At 49.7% G+C, this 23,878-nt stretch overlaps 1 protein-coding gene and 1 long non-coding RNA gene across 4 annotated transcripts in view; one reads left to right on the top strand and one right to left on the bottom strand.

Moving 5' to 3' along the window:
* Ksr2 (kinase suppressor of ras 2) overlaps positions 1–23,878 on the top strand; it is a 187,795-nt gene that overhangs the window by 129,606 nt on the left and 34,311 nt on the right. Inside the window, exons 8-14 of one of the 3 annotated variants that reach the window (XM_090320194.1) lie at positions 30–97; positions 3,067–3,185; positions 9,143–9,311; positions 11,698–11,742; positions 12,314–12,386; positions 14,102–14,150; positions 15,949–16,316. In XM_090320194.1, coding sequence (XP_090176320.1) covers positions 30–97; positions 3,067–3,185; positions 9,143–9,311; positions 11,698–11,742; positions 12,314–12,386; positions 14,102–14,150; positions 15,949–16,316 — 891 coding nt within the window. Of the gene's footprint in view, positions 1–29; positions 98–3,060; positions 3,186–9,142; positions 9,312–11,697; positions 11,743–12,313; positions 12,387–14,101; positions 14,151–15,948; positions 16,317–23,878 lie in introns of all 3 variants that reach the window. The other 2 variants (XM_090320192.1, XM_090320191.1) reach the window with 2 other exon arrangements.
* Positions 2,113–7,308, bottom strand: LOC150045068 (uncharacterized). Its single transcript, XR_016532953.1, has 3 exons — positions 7,093–7,308; positions 3,288–3,420; positions 2,113–2,169 (listed from the first exon to the last, which is right to left on the bottom strand). It is a non-coding gene; the product is annotated as an uncharacterized LOC150045068 (long non-coding RNA).

Here is a 23,878-nt window from a genome sequence, read left to right as displayed (position 1 = left end):
CATCCATCTTTTTCTCTCTTATTTTCCAGATTAAAGTGCCACAACAAATGCACCAAAGAAGCCCCACCCTGTCACCTTCTGATCATCCACCGAGGAGGTAAGTATTTAACATTCGATGCCTGGGGGTAAGGTAGATGCCCCAGCCAGTATTATCCCAGATGCCTTCTGATCCTTAAACACCCTCTTACCCTATTCCTTTTCCTCTGACACCTGCCATCCTGCATGTCTGCCTGCCTTTTCCCAGACTTTTATACTGGTCTCTCTGATATTGTAGTTTAGTTCCCCTCATTGTTAGCCCTTGTTTTTTTCATTCCTGTCTGTTCTTTCAATTTCCACTCTCCACTTTTTGCCAACCCCATTGCTTTTCCTTCCCACGCGGAAAGTGCTGGCTGAGTGCTCTTTCACCATGTTCTTGCCATGGTCAGTCACTTGGCCTTGCAGAAGCAGGTGCAGAGAGATCTCTGGCTCAGGTTTGTTGGTCTAGGCCATCTGGAGTGTCTGGGCCAACCAGATCAGGCCGGGTAGTTTTTAGAAGCCTTTCCTAGTGCAAAGACAAGACCAGCTGAGCTGGAAGGAAGACTTTTCCTTACTCGCCAAGGATTTAATAGGAAGCAACTCTGAAAACCTTTTTCAAGATATTTCCCCAAATTCTTGCCCTTTGGAATAGTCACCCCCAAACCCCACTATCCACTGTGTAGTCCATCCCTAGAGGGACTCTCTAGATTTCTGCTCTTGAATTCAGTAGCTACCAGCCACATCTGGCCATTTAGATTAATTAAAATTAAATAAAAACACAAGTTTAATTAGTGAGTCACACTAGCCACACTGCCAAGGCTCAGTAACCACAGGGTGGCTGCCATACCGGATTTAATACAGATATGGAGCCATTTCATCACCACAGAAAATTCTCCTGGATTTCATGGCTCAGGGCAGACCAGCAACACTGGGACATAGCACCTATGGACATGTTCAAAATTCATTGTTTCTCTCCCTAGACCTACTGCACTTTCCCCAATCTGCAGGGGATGTCTATGCATTTTAAAGTTGGGAGGTGTTTCTTGCAAGCAGAGCTGACTATACATTTGAATGGATATCCACTGGCATTCTGCAAATGGCCAGATAGGGCAGGGGAGATGTCTGCAGAATGCGGCCACTCCAGCAACCAGTGTGGATCTGTCTTACAGGTGTCTCTGAACCTTAAATGAAAATCTCCAACAGAGACTTCATAGACTTGCTTTTAAATGTTAGCAACTTAGTATGATAGTTTATCTTCTTTTTTATCACCTTCCCTGCTAAGACTTCCATCTCTAGGTTGAACTGAACTTTAGAACTATCAGGTAGTCATTTCAGAGTACAAAGATTTGTTAATCCATCTTCTCACCCCTGCCTAGACTCAATTAGCAAGCTGAGAGGAATCACTCAGAATTTAGACTGAACTCAAGGGAAACTTAAAAGGAAGAAGCAAGTGGTAGCTGAAGGCCCTTCCAAAGCCAGCAGGATTTTTATGATCTTTGCATTGTTAAGAAGCAAAGGAAAGGTCTTCACCTCTCTTCCCATGCCCCTTCCTACCCCAACATCCTTAATTATGACCCATCTATTTCTAGAGTCACTCAACGAAGCTATTTTAAGGCCTGAATTCTCACAGCTCCCTATCCTTGGGTCAGTTTCTTTGGGGGGGAATTCTCCTCTCATGAAATTTCTCTTGAGTAGATATGCTGTGACTCTACCTCCAGAGTGGAGGTGAGCTCTAGACTGCTAGTGTGGGGGGGGACAAGGGGCAACTCTCACTCTGAGGCTGATATTTAAGGAAAGACTCTGTCCCTCCATCCCTTCCACCCACCTTCCAGGTCATACTTTCCATGTTCCAAGACAACAGGTACCTGTACAAGCAAATGGAACTTTCCAGAAGTCTACCTGCTTTTTTTTTTTTTTTTGCCTTTTCCCCTCTGTTGGTGGGAAGTTGAAAATAGACCCTGTTTCCATGGTAATGGCAGCTCAGGCTAAGCAGAGAAATTAAATCCCTGGGTCAACTCAAAGCTTTAATATTTCAACTGATTCTCTTCTTGTTCCCACAATTAAAAAAAAGTGGGGGAGAGGAAAAAAAATGAATCAGGAAGAGAGCCCTGGCATCAAACTTGCCCTTTCTCTGTATTGTTCTTTGTCTTGTTCCTTGTGAGTAGTGGAAATCGTAAGAGGAAAGGGTTAGTCCTGAGATTGGGTCAGGAAGCATTTCTCTAGCATCATCTGTATACCCAGCTTGTTGGCTGACTTTGGACCTGATGCCAGGGGAAGGCTAGAAGAGCTGGGCTGGTCTTACAGGCCTGTGTGGTTGTTGGGGTGGCCATGAGTGGCAGGCTGCTTAGTCCTGATGAACCATGCCCACCCCCACACACACACCGTGGTAACAAAAGGTGATCCCATACAAAGGTTAGAGTTGTCTGCTAATCTTAGGTCCTGAGAAATCAGGAATCTCCCAGTGTTAAATGAGGTTCGTCCCTAGAATGGGTAACTGTGAAACAATATGGGGAACAAAAACTAAGTGTGAGAGCTTCAGTTTTTGTTTTTAATTGTCACAGATGATTATGTGTATTTTGTGCGGGACCTGGAGTTTGAATTCAGGGTGTTATGATCTCCCTAAACTTTTTCTGCTCAAGGCCTCCATTCTTATGGTTGAGCCACAGCTCTACTTCTGACTTTTTTTTCCTGGTTAATTAGAGATAAGAGTCTCAGGAGCTTTTCTGCCCTGGCTGGCTCTGAACTGTGATCCTCAGATCTCAGCCTCTTGAGTAGCTGAGTTTATAGATGTGAGCCACCATGCCTGGCTGGTCATTACATTTTGGACAATACAGAAAGTATACAGAACACTTGGATCCCACCTCAATGATACAGTGACAAAGACTCTGTGTGTGTGCACTCACTCGGGGGTGCAAACGTGCATGCATGCGTGCGTGCGTGCGTGTACGAAGCAGCCTTCCAGGTGGGGTCTGAGCTCAACTCTCCTGGCATAATCAAAGCCAAAATAATACTTAAACTCTGCCATCACTGTTTTTGTCCCTATGGATCCAGCAAGGTTAGTTCGAACAGAGTCAGTCCCATGTGACATCAACAACCCTGTACGGAAACCACCCCGGTATTCAGACCTGCACATCAGTCAGACGCTCCCCAAAACGAACAAAATCAACAAGGTGAGATGGGGGCTTCTGTGGGGTTCAGACATGGGGGGGATGGCACCACCAGGTAGTAGGAAGAAGGGATGGAGAGAATCGACCCAGGGGTACGGTACTCACCTGCCAACCCACCTGGGCTCTCCTTATCTTTCCTTTCTCCTGTGATTTGTGTGGAATCAAGCTTGCTGGGGGCATTGGGCAGTCAGTGAAGATACTCATGTGCCAGAAATAGGTCTGCTGCCGAGAGGGGGACCTGGAAATGGGGGTGCATGTGTGGAGGGTGGTGTGGTCGGGATGCCAAGGAAAGCCCAAAGGGAGTTTTCCTCCATCCCTCTGCCCCTGTCTGCCCTGTGCTCTGAGACGTCATCCCATCTGCTGGGATCCGCTGTGCAGATGGTCCTTGGCTTCCTGAACATCTGTGCACTAAGGGCTGGGGATCAATGACTCCGTTTCCAGTGGAGCCTGAATGGGAGGTTATCTCTGGAGGCTCTGAGCTCTGAGCACCAGCTAGTTGGGTTAGCTTCCTTTCCCAGGTGGCTGGGCATCAGCGGGCCAATCTGAACCTCTGCTTTTTTGCTTTTGTGTATGTGGTATCAAGGAATCAAACCCAGGGCATCCTGCATGCAAGGCAAGCACTCTACCACTAAGCCACATTCCCAGCTCTCTCTGAACCTCTTTAGTTCTAACAGGATCCCTCCATATTTTTTTTGGTCTGCTGCTGCTAGGGCTACACTTTGGCACCACAGTGGGAGGCAAAGGCCCCTTGTGGTCTTTGGAGCCCCATGAGGTCTCACTGATTTGTCTTGAAGGTGGACACAGTGTGTGTCAGCCCTAAGGAGGAGGAGGAGGAGGAGGAGGAGGAGGAGGAGGAGGAGGACAGGAGCATGCAGCTCCCAGATGAGCATCTTGAAGCGCAGACTCTCCTCCTGTCCCTTCTTCCCCCATCCATTCTCTGGACAGCAGCCAGGGTGATTCTTAGAAATGTCCTTAGACTGCCATCTCTCTTTGCTTTTAAGTCCATCCAATGGCTTTCTCTTGCTTTCCAAAAACAAACCTGAGTTTCCTCTGGTAGCCTGCAAGGCTGTACATAATTCAGTCCCTCTTTCCCTCCATCTCTCACCTTTCCTTCCACACTCCCTCCCAAGCCATATGCTCCTTTCTTTTTGTGCTCTCACCCCCAGATTCTGCCATGAGATCTCTGAGCCAGTCACCATCTGGCTTCTCGTGGCATCCTAGCGGTGGAGAGGGCTTGTGTTCTGGCGTTAAGACAACCTGGCAGTCCACCTTGGCATCCTCCACTTACAGGCAGCACAGCTTTAGCAAGTCAGTTCATCTTCCAGAACCTCAAGTTTCCTATATATGAAATGGAAGTGCTCCTGTCACCTGCTGCTGCTTGATGGGTGGCCCTGAGATTGGTGGGATATGACACCCAGTCTTGTCCTATGCTCACAGCTCTGGGCTTTGGGAGCTGGGACACAACATGGATTTGGTTTTATTCCATAGAGTGCCAGGACTCTACTGGAGACTCTCCATCAGCTGGTGTCTAACCACCCATAGACCACGTCTATCCCACGTCTATCTAATTTTATGAATAAAGGTTTATCAGGGCTGGGTATGCTGGCACAAATTGGTCATCCCATCATCTGAGAAGCAGATGCAGGAGTTCAAGATCAGCCTAGGTTCTGTAGAGAATTCCTGGCTGGCCTGGGCTTTGTAGCAAGACACTGTCTCGGAAATAAACAAAAGCAAAAAAATTGGAACTCATCCACAGGGATCCTATGTCCTTTGAACATGAAATGCTTACTGTCTAGTGCTTTGCTGAAAAGCTTAATGACCTAGAGGCTTCTTAGCGTGTGCTTCTAGCATCTTGAATAGGACAAGTCAAGATCTGGGCCTCGTGGGGAGGTCAGTGGGTTTACCCACAGGCACACTATGCTTGTGGTTTAGACTTCCTCACAATATGGCTGACTGTTCATGGCTGCAGAATTAGCAGTCGAGGTGAGATTTGGGCAGCCTCACAACTACTGTACTTTCTTAATGGGAGAAAAATCATGAGGTTTGAGGGGAAGAGACTCGCGATGTCAAGAGTTCCCAGCATCTAAGGACTTGGGTCTGAGTTTTATAAACCCTCAATGTGAACAAAGGAGAGGTAGGGAAACAAATTAAATATTTTGATACTTTAAAACACATGAGTGTAGCACGTGCTGAACACTCTGGCTGGTCTTACAAGCTTCCATATTGGGATCTCCAGGTAAAACGTCCCCTTTTCCTTGGTTATTTTCAAAACATCTAGGTCTAGGGCTGGAGATGCGGCTCAGCAGGTAAGCACTTGCCCGGCCTGTGCGAGGCTCAGGGTTCTATCAGCCTTGCCAACAAATGAAGACTTGAATTAACCACAACAACAAAAAGTAAAGCATGGGTTTCTGTAGGAGGGGGATCCCCACAGCTGAGGGCTGGGTAATGGTGCCTCTCTGAAAACCCACGTTTCCCTTCGCATCCTGAGGGGGCCTTCCCTCTAGCTTTATAGACACTTCAGTCTCTTGGTGATTGGCATCGTTCTGCTTGTCTGCCAGCAGGAGAATCTGACAAGGAAAATGAATTAATCTCTGTTTAGAAAGCAGTGTAGACATGAAGGTGGTCAGGCTCCCTCCCTGGGCTGAGATGTTCTTCCCTCCCCCACTCCCTCCCTTTCTCCCTTCCTTCCTTCCTTTCTTCCTCTCTCCTCTCTCCTTTCTCTGGTGTCATGCAGATTGCCCTTGTCTGGCAATGATGTGGGGAATGGTGTAGATTTCTGGGAAAGTTTGCTCTGAAGTGTTCTTAGTGTAGCCCTTTATCTCTTCTCCTGCCTGGCTCTCTCTACCTGGTTCACAGAGCCCTTGCTTTCTCATCTGCCATGGTGTTTGGGGCATGGTGTTTGGAGTTGGAAAGCCTGGGCTTGCAGCTCAACTCCCTAGCTTGCTGTGTGACTGTGGGCAGGTCATTTCAGTGGGTTTCCCTGTACAGTAGATATTGTTGAGGTTATGGCGAGGATTTGATGTATGATGAGAAAAAGGGATTTAGTCCAGCATGGGGTACTCCAGGCACACATGCAGCTTGATGGAGAAAACAGAAGGAAGTGGAAGAAGAGGAGGGAAAGGAAGAGAAGGAGTAGAGGAACAGAAAAAAAAAAAGAAGAGAAGCCAGGCGCCAGTTGTTCAGGACTGTAAACCTCTAGCTACTTAGGAAGCTGAGATCTGAGGATTGCTGTTAAGCCAGCCTGGGAAGGAAATTTTATGACTCTTATCTCCAAGTAACCACCAGAAAGCCAGAGGTAGAGCTATGACTCAAGTAGTAGAGTACTAGCTGTAAGCAGAAAAGCTGAGGGACAGCACCCAGGCCCTGAGTTCAAGCTCCAGGACTGGCAGAATTAAAAAAAGAGAGAGAGAGAGAGAGGGAGGAGAAAGAGGAGAAGAAGGGAAAAAGAAGGGAGGCAAGGAGGAAGGAGAGCAGGAAGAAGAGGAGAAGGAAAAGAAGATGGAGGAGGAAGAAGAGAGGAATAGGAGGAAGGATGGGAAGAACAAGAGGAGGAAGAAGAGGTAGGGGGAAAGGTAGAGAAAAAGGAGAAGGGAAAATAACTGGAAGAAGGAAAAGAGGAAGACAAAAAGAAGAGGAAAGAAGGAGGAAAAGAAGACAGAAGAGGAAAAGATGGGAGGAAGAAAAGCAACGGAGCAAGATGGAGGATCAGGAAGCCAGGGTGATGGGATGAAGAAGGCAGAGCAGTGGAAGAAAGCATTGACAACGTCACGTCCATGCTCCCTGGGGACTGGCCCGTTGCTCTGATCTCTCTCATCAAGATACCGGAAGATCTGCCTGGTGTGGTCCTGTGTCGGAAGGGGCTGCATGCTCTCTGGCTGCTTTCCATTGGTCGCAGGGAGCAGAGACTCACCTGGCCTAGGTCAGTCAAGTGGGGTGTCTACAGGAAGGACGGACTTGGGGTGACACATGGTTAGGGGGTCATCCTCCGGGAGCTGGGCATCATGAAACAACACCCACAGGCTGGGCTTGACTTGTGCTTGACCCCAAACAAGAGCACAGATGGTTGTCCTAGGCTTCCATCATGAGGCACGCTCCATGGATCCGTGACTGGTGGTGACTTGCGCCCTCCTTCTCTACTCTCACGGTTACTCTGTGTTGTTAGAATTCTCCACAAACTATGCCATGGATTCCCACTCCTCAGAACCTTCTGCTCATTTGTTTCTACAAGACTGTGCACCCTTCCTCTCATCTCTACTCAGCCTCTGCCCCGAATATGTAAACTGGACGGCTCTTTCAGTGTTTTCAGGTCTCACGCTGTGTTGAGCTGAGCTAGGGCGTCACCAGCCAAGAACCCCTGTTTATTTAGGGCAGGCCATTTGGCAGAGGCTGTTGAGTCAGCAGGCAAAGGACAGTTAAGGGAACTGTCCACGAGAGGGTGGTTATCACGTTCAGCTCGGTGCTTAGTGAAGTGGGGGCCCAGCTGAGCGTACTCCTGTTTGATTCCCAGAGTCAGAGATGAGTTTCTTAGTAGATAACCCAGCCTTGTGCTCCTGTCTCAGAGCTGGAACCTAGAGCCCCATGGGACTCCAGCAAGCCACTGAGGTGTTTCTCTAGCTCAGCACTCCCTACAGGAGGAGTGAGGCCTGGATGGTCTCTGAAGGGTGTTTCCATCTGTTGTCTGCTTGATCTGCAAGAGTTCAACTTTCCCTTTGATAGGATTCCAACTCCGGCTACTGGTCCTGCTGGGACCTGGGTCTCCCCACGGAAAGAATCTCCCCTTCTATTGGGACATTTCAGCCAAGGAAAATGAGCACCATGTCTATTAGAAATCAGCCCAGAGTACTGTGCTAAAAATTGTATTTTCTTTAAACAAACAAACAAAAACCAAAGTTAAACATGTTTTTAGGTCATCCATAAACGGCATCCTTGAACATTTATTCCAGAATAATGCAAACATATATTCATAGGAAATCTATACATACATGCTTTTAGTATCTTTATCCACAGTAGTCAGCAGGAGGCAGCACACATGACCTCCAGTGGAAGAAGGGTTAAACCACTGTAGTTTTCAGCAAGGCCACAGGTCAGCAAGGTGCTTGCCAGAGCCTCTGAAGGAAAACCTGTGGCCTCCCTCAGCTTCTGAGGACTCCTGAAGCCCTCGGCGGCGTGTACCTACATCCCTCTGATCTCTATGTCTCTCTTTGCAGTGCTTCGTGTGTGTGGTCTGTCTGTTCTTTCCTGTGTCATTTAAGGATATTTGACATTGTATTTAGCACTCACTTAATCCAGCATGATCACCTCTTTCTTTCATTATGTCTTCAAGAGACTCTTGGTCCCAATGAGACCTGATTTACTAGGTGACATGACCTTTGTAGGGAGGTAGTATTTAACTCACTACACTGCTTTGCTCTCTGTCTTTCCCTCCCCTCTCCCCTTCCCCTCCCCTAGCCCCCCCCCATGATTCGATGATGCACTTAACTCTGTCTGTGTCTTTGCCCTGGAGCTGGTCCAGGGGGCCTTGTGAGGTAGTGCGGACTCCAGCTGAGCTGTGGATGAAAATGCTGCCTCTCGCTCCCCTGCTCTCCAGAGCTGTAAGGCTGTTGATTCTTTAATAAACACCCAGGAGGAGAGGGAGAGGAGAGGTGTCAGGCTGAGGCAGTGCGCTGGACACCTCCCTGTGAGGCCATCCAGAATCAGAGAGGCTCAGGTGCACGTGGCCATCACCTCTGTGGTTTCCATTCCATGGTGACCTTTCCCTCTGGGGTTGGAGCAGTAAATGGGTATGTGACTCCGGAAGTGAATTCTTTTCTTGACCAGCATGGAGAGGCTGGGAGGCTCTGGTCACTGCAGGGGTAAAGGGGAAGGGGAAGCTGGGGTGGACCCTCTCCTCAGTCCCCCTTTTCTGTTGTGTCTTTGTTTCCCTGCCTGTCCATGACCCCTGCCCCCTTCTCTTTCTGCAGGACCACATTCCTGTCCCTTACCAGCCAGATTCCAGCAGCAACCCCTCCTCCACAACGTCCTCCACCCCCTCCTCGCCAGCACCTCCCCTCCCACCCAGTGCCACACCACCCTCCCCCCTCCACCCTTCCCCACAGTGCACGAGGCAGCAGAAGAACTTCAACCTGCCAGGTACGTCCTTGCTTTGGAGGGGCAGAGAGAAGGTGACAGATCCAGTTCTGGCTTGGGGCAGAGGCCTGCGGGCAGGGAGGACCAAGGAGGAGCATGAGTCCTCCTTGTCATAGCCAAGGTGGTTTTCATCTAGTATCTTACTTTGTTTAGAGTAGCCACGAGGTAAGTGGTGTTAGCTCCATTTTACAGATGAGGAAACCAAGGCATGGGGTGGCACCAGGCTTTGTGAGAACCGCCGTCTTCTCCTGATTCTAGGTCAAGAGGGATCCATTTCTCTGCAGCCAGCACTTGTCCTGTGAGCTGGATCAGCTGACCTCAGCAGCAGGGTGGGGTGCCCAGGGCTGTGGAGATACATTCCTGACTGCCTGTTTTCTGTGTCTCCGTCTCCGGTGCTAGACATATGCCCTGAATGAGTGTCTAGAGTCCCGGATTCAACATCTGGGTCTCCCACATCCCTGCTGTGAGACTTCTGACTTCCAAAGAATGTAGTTAATGAGATGTTCTAGAAGATTCCTCCATCTCACACTCAGGCTTTTGACTGGGGAGGAGGCACTGGGCTGTAGATGATGGCGGAGAATCCATACAGGGACATGGTGGCTTCTTGGTCCCCTTTGTCATTAGACCTGAGGCTGTCACACCTGAGGCTCTCCCTAACTTCCAGAATGCAGCCCTGATGTTGATCGGCGATCCCACAAGGGATGCAGTGGGGTCTCCATGGCTGGGACAACTCCCTCCCATAGAGGCAATTCCTGTGGAAGGAGGAGAGACTTAATCTGGCTCTTGATTTCAAGAGGTTTTCTGACCTTAGTACCTGGGCCGCCCCCATACTCAGTCCTGCAGCTAAGGACAAGCCAGCTGTACCCACCCACGCTGTAAATCATTTCCAACCTCAGGGAAGGATCTGCGTTTGCATTCCCCAGACAAGTGACTTAGCCTCGAAGCTATCCAGTCATCTCTTAATTGTAAACCATTACTGTCTGTTGGTTAAGAGAGCTGAGAGAAACAACCTGATTATTCATCATTTGCCGCTTGGGGTTCTTGTCCTGGGCCTACAGGGACATCACACCCCAAGGTGCCTAAGTACAATGGCTCAGTGTCTGCATCGGGGCCACACATCTCTCCCGTGTGGAAGGGACTATCGTTGTCCCCATCTTTTGCCCTTGGACATTGAAGCTTGGATTTGCTTCATGAAGATTCCATCCCAGAGCTTCAGGTGTGGCCGCCGCCATACCTGGCAAACAGATGGTGGGGTTAATGCTTGGTGAGCCATTTCCTCCCAAGTCTGGTCCGCAACTGGGATCAGATTGTCCAGACTTTAATCCCAGAATCAGGGTGTACTACTTGACACAACAGAAAGGACTTTGCAGGAGTTAGCTACAGTCTTGTGAAAGATGATCCTGGATGATCCTGGGAGCCCTCAGGCAATCCCAGGGCTCCCCCAAGAGAGAGGAGAGGTCAAAAGCAATAGAAAAAGGTGGGGTGATAAAGTGATGAGCTAAGAGTTGCAGGTGTAAAACTTGTACTGCACCTGCTGATTTGGGCTCATCTATCTGCAAAGAATGAGGAGAGGAGCCTCCAACTGACCCAGAATCTCAAAGTTCAAATCAGACTTTGGACTCCAATCCAAGTGGATATATGTGGCTGTTTTTAGCCACTAGACTTAGAGTCATTTATTACAACAGCAAAACAAACAGAAGAGAAAAAGAAGATAGTCTTAATGCAGATAACTTGGAAAATACAGGGAAAGCATAAGGAAATTTTGTTTGGTGGTATGAGGATTTGAACACCAGGCCTTGCACTTGCTAATAAGCAGGTGGTCTATCATCCCTACAGTTTTTGCTTTAGTTATTTTTTTAGGCAGGGTCTTGGGCTTTTACCTTTAGCCCTTGATCCTCCCATTTGTCCCTCGTGGTATCTGGGGGACAGCCATTGACCACCATACCTAGTTTGTTGGTGGATAGGAGCTTTGGGTAACATTTTGCCCAGCTGACCTTAGGCTGCCATCATTCTAATGACCAAGTACCTGGGACTGTAGGCCTGCGCCATCGTACCTAACCACATAAAAGGCTTTCCCCCCTCAAATAACAAAGGAGTTTTAAAAATCATTGAAATTAAATTTACCCAAAGGAAATAATATTGGTTTAAAGAGTAGACCGTGTGTATATGTGTTTGTGTGAACCTGTATTTATGCATTTAACAATAACAGCATCATGGTCATACTGAGATGTAATGATCTGAATGCAGGGGTATAAAGATACCACATGGGGGTATTGGCTTGGATGCTTAGAGCTGTGTGCTTGCCAAAGCATTATCATGGGATGGCCCCATGCCCAGCATGGTACCTGGGGGCATTCTCACTTACCTGCTGGTTTCTTTCTCTTACAAGCAGCGTCACACTACTACAAATACAAGCAGCAGTTCATCTTCCCAGGTGAGTATTCTGGGAGCTGGTGACCAGTCTTACTGGCAGGGAGGAGGAACTGTTGGGGACAGAATCAGAGAGGGTGGCCAGCTATGGGTCACCATGCCCAGGATAATGGCTGGCAGTAACTGTGGAGAAGGTAAGGGAGGGAGATCCAGAGCACAGTGGAAGCTAAAGACAGAGCTGGCCAGGTGAGGGGAACTGAGAGCCATTTGCAGATCACAGTGTCAGAGGGGCTCAAGTGGGATATGTCAGGGTATGAGCCACGTGGCCAGGGCAGGGTAGGATCTGGAAATGTCCAGTGGATGCTTTAGACTTGAGGTTCAGGGTCCTGGCAGCTCCCCAAGTCAACAACAGGGACGTGCGCAGGGTGGATGTCATGTAGAACAGCGTCTCTCAGTACACAGTCACGTGTCTTAGGAGAGCAAGGGTGTCAGCTCCCTGGAACCTGAGATGTGGCCAGGAGCTGCCTCATGCTGGCTCCCACTCTCCTTCCCCCTGCTTGGGGCCTCTGTGTGTGGGGGGTCAGGGTGGGGAGACTCCAAGCTTGGTCTCTGACTGTGCCGTCACCTGCTCTCAGATGTGGTGCCTGTACCAGAGACACCGACGCGGGCACCCCAGGTCGTCCTGCATCCCGTGGCCTCCAATCCAATGTAAGTTAGCTGAGCTTTGTCTCCCTCAGCCTTTGGCTTCGCCTGCCCCTCCCACTGTTCTCCTCTTCCTCATAGAAAGAGCTGGCGTAGCCACAAAGATACACAGGGCAGGTCACGGGGAGGCCACTTTCATCCCCTCCCCACCTCCCTTGCAGCTCTGCCTGTCTCTCAGCATGCAAGAATATGGAAGGTGTGACTTCCAGGGAGCAGGGCATTTCCTTAGTCCCCTCCCTGTACCAAAGATAGCTTCCCCTAGACACCAGCCAGAGCTTTGTAAACATTATGTTAATCTTTTAAACAGAGCATACTCTAAATTTGAGCGAAGGATCAGTTGACTTCAGTCCATAAGACACACCAGTCTATCCCCTGCTTCTATAAACAAAGCTTCATTAGAACGCAGTCCTGTCCATTTGTTTGTTGATGACTCATTTTCTCCACACAGAGGCAGAGTTGAGGGGTTGAGACCATACTGAGTCTTTGATCCCTTGTAGAAAGAACTTACTGGCTTCTGGGTTTTGCCCATTAACGAAAGTTAATTTTGGAAATTTTGAGTATTCTGTTAAAAAGGAAAGGAAAAATAACCAGTTACAGTACCATTACTTGCGGGATGGGGGGGGGTAGGAGATTGGGTTCTGTCCCTGAGGTTTTGTTTTGATTTTGTTCAAGGTTGGTGCTCTGCCACTTGAGCCACAGTTCCACTGCCTCAGCCCTGTAATTCTAGCTACTCAGAAAGCTGAGATCTGGGGATATGCATGCATACCCTGGAGACTACAAAAGAGGCCTCAGGACACACGTGTAGTGCCCACCATGGCGAACATTCTGCTGCAACTCTCCACCTGACAGTCTGCTTACAGCCCAATATATGCCCAGTTATCCCATTGTACACAGCATCTCCTCAAGATGCTCACACGACACAAGACAAGTGCTGTGCAGGACACACCCCACAATCACCACAGGCAAGCACAGTGGGCTCCAGCACTCATACCCAGCATAGTCACATGCTTAAAATGCAACCACCACTCATGAGCTTGGAGCACAACACACATACACACCACACACACACACACACACCTGTGAAGTCAGTGCATTCTTATCTGCATATCCTGATTCTGTGAGCATAGCAAATTCCAAACCAAATACCAGGAGCTTGCAGATGTGATGTATCCAGCAACATTCTTGCCTGGGCATTCACACTCCATTTTTCAATTTAACTCATCAACTATTGGCCCTTGTCACTTTTAACTGCACAACTTGCTTTAGAGCTTGAATAGTCTTGTAATAGTACTTGAAGTCAAGAGCTAGGGCCAAGGTCAACTCTGAATCTTCAGGACTGCTTCTGGGAAGCAGAATTCTAGTTGAATGAATGAACGAGTAAACAAATGAGTGGACAAACAAATGAACACTAACATTCTCCCAGGAGATTCTGATGGTGAGTGAACTTTAGAAATCAGATTTGTTCTTCCCTGGCAAGTGTGTAAGAGGAACATCTAAGACTTGTGGCATGAAGGCCAATTTGCACTGAAGTTTCTTAGTTGGAACTGCAGCAGTAAAGAAAGAGGAACGTTGAACGGCCCAGCATCTGTTGAAAGCCTTTGTGTGCAAGGCAGGTTAGGGATGTTGTGAGAGAACAACGTGGTGCCCGATCTTGGTGGCTAGGTCACCCGCGGACTTACCTTTCACCTAAGAGTCACATTTCTTGTTTTCTTTCTTTAAAGCTTGGAAGGAAACCCGTTGCTTCAAATTGAAGTGGAGCCAACCTCAGAGGTGAGAATTGGAGCTGAGGGAGGTGGCTTTTTCCAGGGGCAGTGAGGAACACACCTAGGCAGTGAATGCCTTTGATGCTGCAGAGGGCTTGGGGCCTGTGTGTGTGTGTGGGTGGCCGTTTGATGGATGTTGGAACTCCAGGACAGTTAAGGGTGCGGCCCCTCCCCACATGGAGCCTAATGGTCTGTGACATGGTGTGTGCCTTGGGGAGGAAAAGCCAGTTGTGCAGAAGTTGGTTAGAGATTTGCATTTGTAATTGAAAAATGAGCTCAGGACCGGGTGAATAGTAAAGGGGATAAGCCCAGTACCTTTCAAAAATATGTTGGTGGAGATGGGGGTCCCAGGGACAGGCTTGGTAGGGCAACGAGAATGTTCTGGAGCTTCCCTCCTCCCATCCCTGGCCCACCTAAGTTGTGGAAGGAATGAAAGAAGTGTCCCAGATCAGAACTGTGGCACATGAGTCCTCAGCTCTGCTACCATGCTCTGTGCTGAAGGAACTCAGCTCCCAAGAACTCAGGTTCTCTATGTTTCTAGGAAGATTGAGTCTCTTTCCGGAACTAGAACAGATCCTTGGGAACTGATCTTGGGAGAAGCCAACATTTCCTGAGTTGATTCTGAGGGTGGCAGGTGGGCAGCTTACCAAGAGATTGAGAATCAGGACAACCCATGCCTGCCTTCTCAGGTCACCTTACCAGGGCCTCTGGGATGCCCCACTGGCTCAGGAAACTACAGTTCCCATGTCCTAACAAAAGGGTCCAGAGGGCCCAGGCACCCCACCCGCAGTGTTGGACAGGTGCATTCTGACACCTGGAGTGGTTAGCTCTCAGAATGGTGTTTTCTGAGTGCGTTGGAGTCATGTGGGTAAAAATACAAAATAAAAAATACAGGTTCCTGATGGGCTGATGTTCTTGGCTTTGTAGATTAGGACATGGCTGGATCTCTTGAGTCTTCTGCCTTTCTTGCTGCTATCTTGCGAACCTCTGCACTCTACATTCTCCAGTTTCAGAATCATTGATTCTGAATTCCCCAGGAGAGACAGGATACACTGTACTGGTGGTTGTCACCTGTCACAGGCATACCCATATTTTAGCCTGTCACCCTTTTAATCACATCCACACTGAGAGAGACAAGCCATAGGGTGGATGGAATAGGACACCCTGGGATAGCAGGAGTCCAGAGCCCCAAATCACAGTTCTCTTTGAGTCTGGCTCCAACGAGGTGCATCCCAGGGCCACTGTCACCCTGTTTGCCTGAGACAGAAGGTATCCTGGGATACGTCACTTTTGATGTGTCACCAAAACAAACTGGATGCCAGTGGCTTACACCATTACTCAGAAGACTGAGATCTGAGGCTGGGGATTCAAAGCCTGACAAGACAGGAAAATCCACAAGACTTATCTTCAGTTAATTACCACAAAGCTAGAAGTAGAGCTGTGGCTCAAATGGGAGAGCACTAGTCTTGAGCACAAAAAGCTCAGGGACAGCACCCATGTCCTGAGTTCAAACCCCAAGTCACCCCCCCGACACACCACACACACACACACACACACACACACACAAGTTCAGAAAACGAGAACAGGTGGTTTTTCCCTCTGCTTTGAGCCTCAGTTTATCCCAGTACTACTGGGCCAATCCTGATTTCTATAGTTTCTATGATCCTAGACCATAGCCACCAGCCAGGAGTGCAAGTGACAATGTGGAGACATATCTGGGCAGAGTATGTGGCATGCAGAGAGGACCTCAGGGAGGGGAGCACTGGGGGCAGCAGTGGTCTGACCTCTCTCTCCTCCGGCTGCAGAATGAAGAAGGCCATGATGAAGCTGAGGAGTCAGAAGATGACTTCGAGGAGATGAATCTGTCCCTGCTCTCGGCCCGGAGTTTCCCGCGCAAGGCCAGCCAGACCAGCATCTTCCTGCAGGAGTGGGACATCCCTTTCGAGCAGCTGGAGATCGGCGAGCTCATTGGCAAGGGCCGCTTTGGGCAGGTGTACCATGGCCGGTGGCACGGCGAGGTGGCCATCCGGCTGATCGACATCGAGAGGGACAATGAGGACCAGCTCAAGGCCTTCAAGCGGGAGGTGATGGCCTACAGGCAGACACGGCATGAGAACGTGGTGCTTTTCATGGGGGCCTGCATGAGCCCTCCCCACCTGGCTATCATCACCAGGTTAGTTCTCCCAAGCCACTCATGGTGGCTGCACTGCACTTCCTGCCGCCAGACTCAGGGCCTCCTCCCAGCCAGTCCCCTCTGAGGTGGAGCATGTCACAGCATTTTGGGGGTGGCCTGAGGTGCACCCCCAGAGGTGTCTATTTGGATCTGTCCCCTGGAATGATACTCTCCTTGAGTCTACCTTGAGCCCTTAGCGTGATGGTGGAGCTGATTGTCATGTGTCACTGCTGACTGGGCTGCCTGGAGCTCAGATGTGGAATGGGAGTGTGTGTGAAGGCTTGAGGACTTGGCTCTCACTCCAGGGGAGAAGGGACTCGCGGGTAATAGATTTAGTGTCTGGGCTTCCCTGATAAGGGAGTCTAAGCTCAGTAGCAAAGTCCCCACCCCACACCAGAGGCGTCTCTTGTCTTGCAGATGGTTCTAGCCCGAGCCAGGCTCTGGGTGGGCTCTTGTGGTGAGGGGGATATGAATGACTGACCAGTGGAGAGGAGGCTGGACACCTTTCTGCAACTGTGAGCTGGTGCTTCAGTTCTGATCCACAGGGCTTCTTATCCTCAGTGGCAGAGTCCAGGGCTGTTTTCCCCGGACTCTGTAAGATGTGCAGGTTTCTGCTGTGACATGCTACCTCACCCCCACGCATTGGCCACGGTGATGTAGTGGTTTCCCCAGGTGCAGAGAAGCATCTCTGAGTGGGAGGATGTGCAGTGTCCTGCGGCAGGATGGTGGCTGCAGGACGAGGGTGATCTGTGGACAGTCTGTGGCCGTCTCTGTGGCCGTTTTTACAGCGAGACTCTTAGCTTCCTTTCTTCTTATCAAGGCGCTAATGGCTGGTCTTCGCAGGAAGTCAGGAGCCCTTTACTTGGAATGCGTAAGTCTGGTTGGAAGTCAGCTTTCCCTTACCTCTGCTCTCCTTCCTGCTGCTCCCACCTTCAGCTGGCACCCCAACTTCCTCTCTGGGCCTCTCCTTACCTCCTGCTCTGTTAACTCTGCTGTTTTTCCCTCCTACCCCCAAATTAGACCTTTGAAATTCTTCATTTCCTGACCCATCTATGGACCTCCTTCCTGTTTCTTTGTTCTCTGAATTCTGCTTCCTCCAAAGCATTTACCACAGACCCTAGCCTCCCCCTCCCTCCCATCCTAAAGTCTGGCTAAGTAGAAATGGATGGACCCACATAGCAGCCACCCTGAGTGGTCATTATGAAAATGTGTCGCGCAGCCTGCCTGCCAGCTGTACTCATGGCCCCCTCCTCTATTGTGCAAACTCCAAGCCCTTCCCCGTGTATGGTCCCTACCTACAGATTCACAAAGAGCCCAGCCTTTTCCTGGCACCACCATAAAGGCTTATGCAGCTTTGGGACATGTAATTGGTCTCTGAAGTGTTTGGTATTTTGTGTGAGGATGCCAGATGAGCCCCCCAAAAAAGTGGTATTTATGTCCTCTGATTATGTTATCTGTTTGTGGAGGGGAGGACTCTGTGAGCCCCCATTCACAGTTACCCACTTGTTGGCCATCTAGATTTGTCATTGGAACATCTGATTGCAACCAAATATTTGAGTAATTTGATTAATCACTTGCATACGGATGATTGACTGGCAGAGTTCAGTGGTTGGATGCCAGCCAACCAACTGGGACAAATTTTGGAACCCGGTTTTATTTTACAGGGTGGATAAGACCAGATAATTACCTGGCATGTTTCAGATATGTTCAGTGGCCCGTTCTAGCCAATGACTTAGCAATTAGCATTGAAGTTAACAAGTGTTTCTAAGATTAGCTTCTTTGTACTGCACTGTGGATAGTACTTGGGGAGTGGGGTAACAACCCATGAGTTACCCAGTTGCTCTCTCCACAAATGCAGTGGGAGTCAGAGCGGCTGCGTGATTGCAGGATTGGGTCCTTATGGAATTATCACAAAGCAATTGACAGGCTGTGCAACTGCTCGTGTTAAAAACACCAAATAGAACTGCAAATGCCGACAATGAGACAATTGAATGGAAGCGTCTGTCACCCTTCCGCCCAGCTGCTGGGAGTATATGGTGGATGTGGGGGGTGGGGGGAGATTCCTGGGCCTCAGTTTCCATATCTGTAAAAGTTGCAGGTGGAAGCAGATGTTGGAACCCCTGGGTTCTCTGCACGCAGGCTGTGCTTGCAGACTAGCTAGGAGCAGTGATGGGGTAGTGCTTCTCAAACAGAGGGGTTTCTCTGGGTCCCCAGTCACTAGACTAAAGTCCGGGTGTGGCTGCCTTCTCTTCCTCAGGTTTTGGAAGCATGTCTGTTTTCTTGCCTTTCCTAGCCTCGGAAGCTATCGTCCTGCATTCCATAGCTTCTGGTCCCATCCTCCTTTCAGGATCCAGTAGTAGAACATGTGGTTTCTGTGGTCCTATCATCTTCTTCAGTGCATTCACCCTGGGCTCCATTCTTACAAGGACCAATGGGATAAGGCTGTGTTCAGGGCTTACTCTGCTGCTCCAAGTGGCATTTGTTCCTCCGGATGTTAGGACTTGGCTGAAAGTGGCAGGGCCTCAGGCTTCTCCCTGGAATCTCAGCCCTGGAGGATGGGTTAAAGCAGAGCCTCTGAAATACATTGAAGGAAGTAGAGGCTCCAGCAGTCTCCATTCCTCAAGGGCTTTATTCTCTTGTGGGAACACAGACTGAGAGGCGAAGGGAGGCCCAGTGTAGGTCATAAGCCAAATCACACACTGAGAATGGGGTAGATGGGTCTCTGAGTGCTAGGCTGGCCCACCCTTCATCAAGGGGCTGCCTGAACCAGAGTGGGCAGTGCTAAGGTGGGCCTTCCACAGACACTTACCAGAGCCTGCCTGCCTGAGTGCCAGACTACAGGCTAGACCTTCAGAGCCTCCAGTTTATACCAGGACTTTACTTTCTGGGGACAGTTAATCAGGCAAGGTAAATGAACCATGATGCCCGCTGTAAAGGATACAAATAGGTTGATGGGTGGTCAGTGGCAGGTTCTTGAAGAGGCGTCTTAGCTGTCCTCATATGATTGCAGCTGAGATCCACTGAGGAAGAGGAGCCCGTCACACTGAGAATTAGACAAAAGAACAGTTCAGATAGGGGTTCAGAGGGTGCAAAGGCCCTGAGGCAGGAGGGGGAAGCCAAGTTTGAGGGCCATAAAGAAGAAAAGGGATGAAGAAAAGGGGTACAAAAGGCCAGACAATTGCATTTTCTTCAAAGGCCCTGGCAAAGGGTCTGAAGGGCATCTTGCTGTACTGGGAGAACAGAGCTAGGTTTGGGGTTGGTTTGTTTAGGGTTGTTCCTTGCTGTTCTGAGGGCTCTGGGTCTGCTAGGCAAGTATCCTGTCACAAGAGCCCTGCCTTCAGCCCACTTGATTTTCCTTCTCAGACAAGCTCACTCCTCCATCCTCTTACCCCTGCCTCTCAAGGAGCTGGGCTGGCGGATGCTCCCACCCTGCCCCCCAGCTTTTTATTGGTTGAGCTGAGGTCTGCCTGGACTGGCCTGGAACCACAGTGCTCCTGGTGGCCACCTCTCAGGTGGCTCAGGCGCTCTGACTGCCCCACAGCCTCCTGTGCCTCTCTTCTCACTTGGCTGCTTGGCTTCGTATGTCCAGACCCATCTATGACAAGGAAAGGTACAGGCAGAGGAAAAGGGGGTAGGGAGGGAGTCGCACCCATGGAACTTCAGGAAGAAGTCACCAGAGCGCTAGGGTATCATGTAGACATCTCATGGTGATGGGGCTGTCCAGGTGATGAGGCCCAGGAAAAAGGGGGGCAAGGAAGGGCAGGCTCTGCCTCCCTGGGGTCTTGTAGTCTGGTGGCCTCTTCTCTGTCGTGGGAGGGTCCACATGCTGGGGACAGGCCACCCCTCCTACATATAGTAAGTGAAACAAGGGGTCTCATTTATACAGCTTTTCAAATCCAGAGGCACACCAGGAGCGGGGCTGCCCAGTGATTTCTTCCCACTTCCAGGAACCCATCCTTCTTTTCTATACTCCCCAATGCAGTAGCACATGCCGCCATCCTTAGCCAGCAGCCAAATAAATGGGGGAGATGACCCTGCTTTTCGAGGAGATGGTTCACTGGCAGCCTGGACGAGATTTCAACTAGCCCGTGCCACCGCTGCCAGCGCTGCCGCCGCCGCCTCCTCCTCCTCCTCCTCTCCTCCTCCTCCTCCGCCTCCTCTTCCTCCTCCTCCTTTCTCCTTCCTCTTCCTCCTCCTCCTCCTCCTCCTCCTCCTCCTCCTCCTCCTCCTCCTCCTTTTCCTCTTCTTCTGTTACTTGGTACTTGTGTCTTTCTGATTCCCCTCCTCCCCTCCCCCCACCATCTTTCCTCTGGACCAGTTTGATTGTCCTAAATATAATATATAAGAGTCGAGGGGGAGGGAACTGAACACATGAAGAAGATTTCATCTCCCATCATCCACTGGTGCTGGCTTCCTTTTCTGTCCATAAAAGCTGAATTGCTTTCCCTTTATAAATCACAGCTGAAAAGAGGTTTTTGTCGGCAGCTCTTTTTAATTGTGTGGCAATATGAAATGGTGGCTGGGGGACTTTAGTGAAGGAAATGTTATAAATGGACCCCTTGTGGCCTCCATTAGCCTGGGGGCCCAAACAATTAGATGAGCAGCCAGAGACCTGCCTGGCCCAGGGTCCTGCTTTGAAGCCATCAAGATGTCTCACATCCCCAAAATTCTCAGTTACTATAGGTGATATCCGTCATCACTTAGGAAAAAATAATTTTTGAGCTAGGAGCTGGTGGCTCATGCTTGTAGTCTTAGTACTCAGGAGGCTGAGATCTGAGGATCATGGTTCAAAGCCAAACCAGGGCAGGAAAGTCTGTGAGACTCTTACTTCCAATGAACTATGAAAAAGCAGGAAGTAGAGCTGTGGCTCAAGTGGTAGAGTGCCAGCCTTGAGTGAAAAAGCTCAGGGATAGTTCCAGGCCCTGAGTTCAAGCCCCAGGACTGGCTGACAACAGCAGCAACAAAAGACTTAGAGATCTGTGGCAATAATTCCCAGAGCCTCTGATAACTACAGGTGCTCCTTAACTCCTCCCTCTCTTAGTTACTGTAATAATTACTATGACTTTATCAAAGTGGGGAGCAGCGATGAGAATTAGGACTTTTTCCTCTTAGGTGCCAAACCGGGCTGTGTTTCTCGAGATGGCGCAGAGTTTCAGGACGTGGCTTCCTGTCCTGGCTCTGGCCCTGGCCCAGCAGAGTGACTTCATTTCTCTAAGCTCTAGGCTTAGCGTTCATGACTGTCAAGTGTAGTATATTGGTCTCTGGGATGAACTGAAAGGTTGGGGCTGGAAATAACCACATGTAAGTCATCTGGGGGACATGAACACTGAAGAAGCCGTGGATCTGGTTAAGCCAGAGGTCCTCCCTGGAGGCCTGGAGGGTCATCCTAGGACAGAGGGTCCAGCCAAAGGGGCTGAGAAAAACTAAGCCATGAAAGAAGCAACCAGAAGAGCAGAGGGTCAGACAACCCACCCCAAATGTACTCGCCTTCACCTACCTACCCCTGGCCCTTCTGACCCAGCCTGGCTCATTCTCCTAGGGCGGAGTTCCCATGGGGCAGAGTGATATGGTCCTCCTGCTGGTTTCTTGCTTGGTGACTTAGCTTTACACTAAGTCCCATGAGAGCCAAGGCCTCTTCTCTGACCCCAGCCCCAGCACACTAATCAGGGGACTCCATGTGTATTTGTTGAATGAACGAATGAATGAGTGAATGAATGGGAGTACCCCCCCCAATACACCCCCATCCTGCTCCTTCTGGTGAGTGTAGCAGTCACCAGTGGTATTTTTCAGTTAGGATTTCATGGCATGACTTGGGCCTAACGAAAATCACGCAGAGATGAGGAAGGGATGGCTAGAGGCTGTGAGAGGCACCAAGCTGAAGGAAAGGAATGATGCCAGTGAGGTGCTGTCAGTTGCAGGGGCCACAGCAGAGGGCCAGGTGATTTGACTGCTGTTATCCCCGATGTTCGCTGTCCTGCCATGGACAGAGAGGAAGGCCCCACCTTTGTCCTCTTGAGGCACATTAGATGATTCTCCAGTGGGCTCCTAATTCTGCAGTAGGATCATGAGAGGTTGTGTGGACCAGGGGCTGGCCTCGTATCCAGTCAGCAAAAGCCAGGAAGGTAAGAAGATAGCGTTGCTCCAACAGAAGGTGTAGCATGTGCAGAGACCCAGGAGCTCCAGGAGGCGAGAGGGGAGTCCCTGGAGATAGTCAGAAGGACCTTAGGAGTCGGAATGGGAACCCTTTCCAGTCCATTAGAAAGACTCTGGGGCCTCCCTTGTCAAGGAAGAACTTGCAGTTAGGATTGTCACTATGTTTTCTTGTTCAGGAGCACAGTGGACACTTGGTATGGATCCTGGCCAGACACTGGTGTCTTTGGCAGGACAGCTCCCTTGGGAGAAAGCGGACGTGAGCAGGTGGGGGCCTGGAGACTCCCACTCCACGCCCTCCACAGTTTCCACTGTTCACCTGGTTAAAAATAGCCAGCCGCGGGGGGATCACTCATGACTCAAAAAGACAGAAAACCCTTCATCTGCATCAACCTTCATCAGACTGCAGACACTGGCTTTTAATAACAATTTTGCCCAGGGTTCTAAGCTAAGAAAGGTGATAAGAAATCCATGCCCAGAGGAATTGGGCTCTCCAGCTCATTTTTTGTTTCCTAGTCAGATTTCAGCCCTGCCATTCCCTCTTCTGCCCTGTCCACACCCCAGGACATGATAAGTGCTATGTCCCCTCCTTTGGGGACAACAAAGTTTGTTTTATCTCTGACTCAAGTTCATCTTCAGAGCCTCCAAAACTGCCTGGCACAAGTTGACAGCAGGTGTAGATGGACATCCTGGCATTTGTCCTATCTTTCCCATCTCCCATGACAGACTCCAGGCCAGGGTGACAAGTAAGCATGGATGGTGTGTGACCAGAACAAGGTCAGGTTGTTCTCTTTGCCCAGAAAGCATGTAGATACTGGGGTTCAGTGTGATGGGTCCCCAACTCAGATCCTGTTGCCTGGCACTGCTCGGCTTTGGCTTTGTCCCGTCTGATTGCATTTAAGATAATTAAGCCCATGAATCAAATAATAAATAGATATTGACTCCATGTCTTTGAGTAGATCAGGATTGATTGACCGCTGGGGACATTGCCTTCCTCAGTCGATGGGGAACCATGGGGCTAAATAAATCTTATAATGCCTGGCATGGGGGAAATCAATGTGCGTGTTAATACATGCAGTTTGAGCAAACATCTTCCAGTGTGGGTGAAGGGTTTGTTTGGGGCTGAAGGGAAGAGACAGGTAAAAGGAGGACAGAGACAGGAAGACTGACTGACTCAGTGTCTCTCTCAGTCTGACCAAATAAATGCCAGGAGTTGGGGCCAACTCAGAAATGAAGAGTGATTTGTTTAAAAAGAAAATTATATTTAGTGTGGTTTCACTTCTCCCCACTCTGTTGATATCTGCTACTCAGAAATCCCTCTGCCTGCATGGTTTCTCCTAATGACTGGCTGTCCAGGGTCGTGGAAAGGAAGGAGGGGGAATGACGGTGTATTGGGGGCAGAGTTTGGTACC

Source organism: Megascapheus bottae, chromosome 28, assembly GCF_031878675.1.
Source record: "Megascapheus bottae isolate mThoBot1 chromosome 28, mThoBot2.hap1, whole genome shotgun sequence".
Lineage (NCBI taxonomy): Eukaryota > Metazoa > Chordata > Mammalia > Rodentia > Geomyidae > Megascapheus > Megascapheus bottae.
Note: the sequence above shows the minus strand (reverse complement) of the source record. Positions and strands in the feature narration are given on the sequence as shown.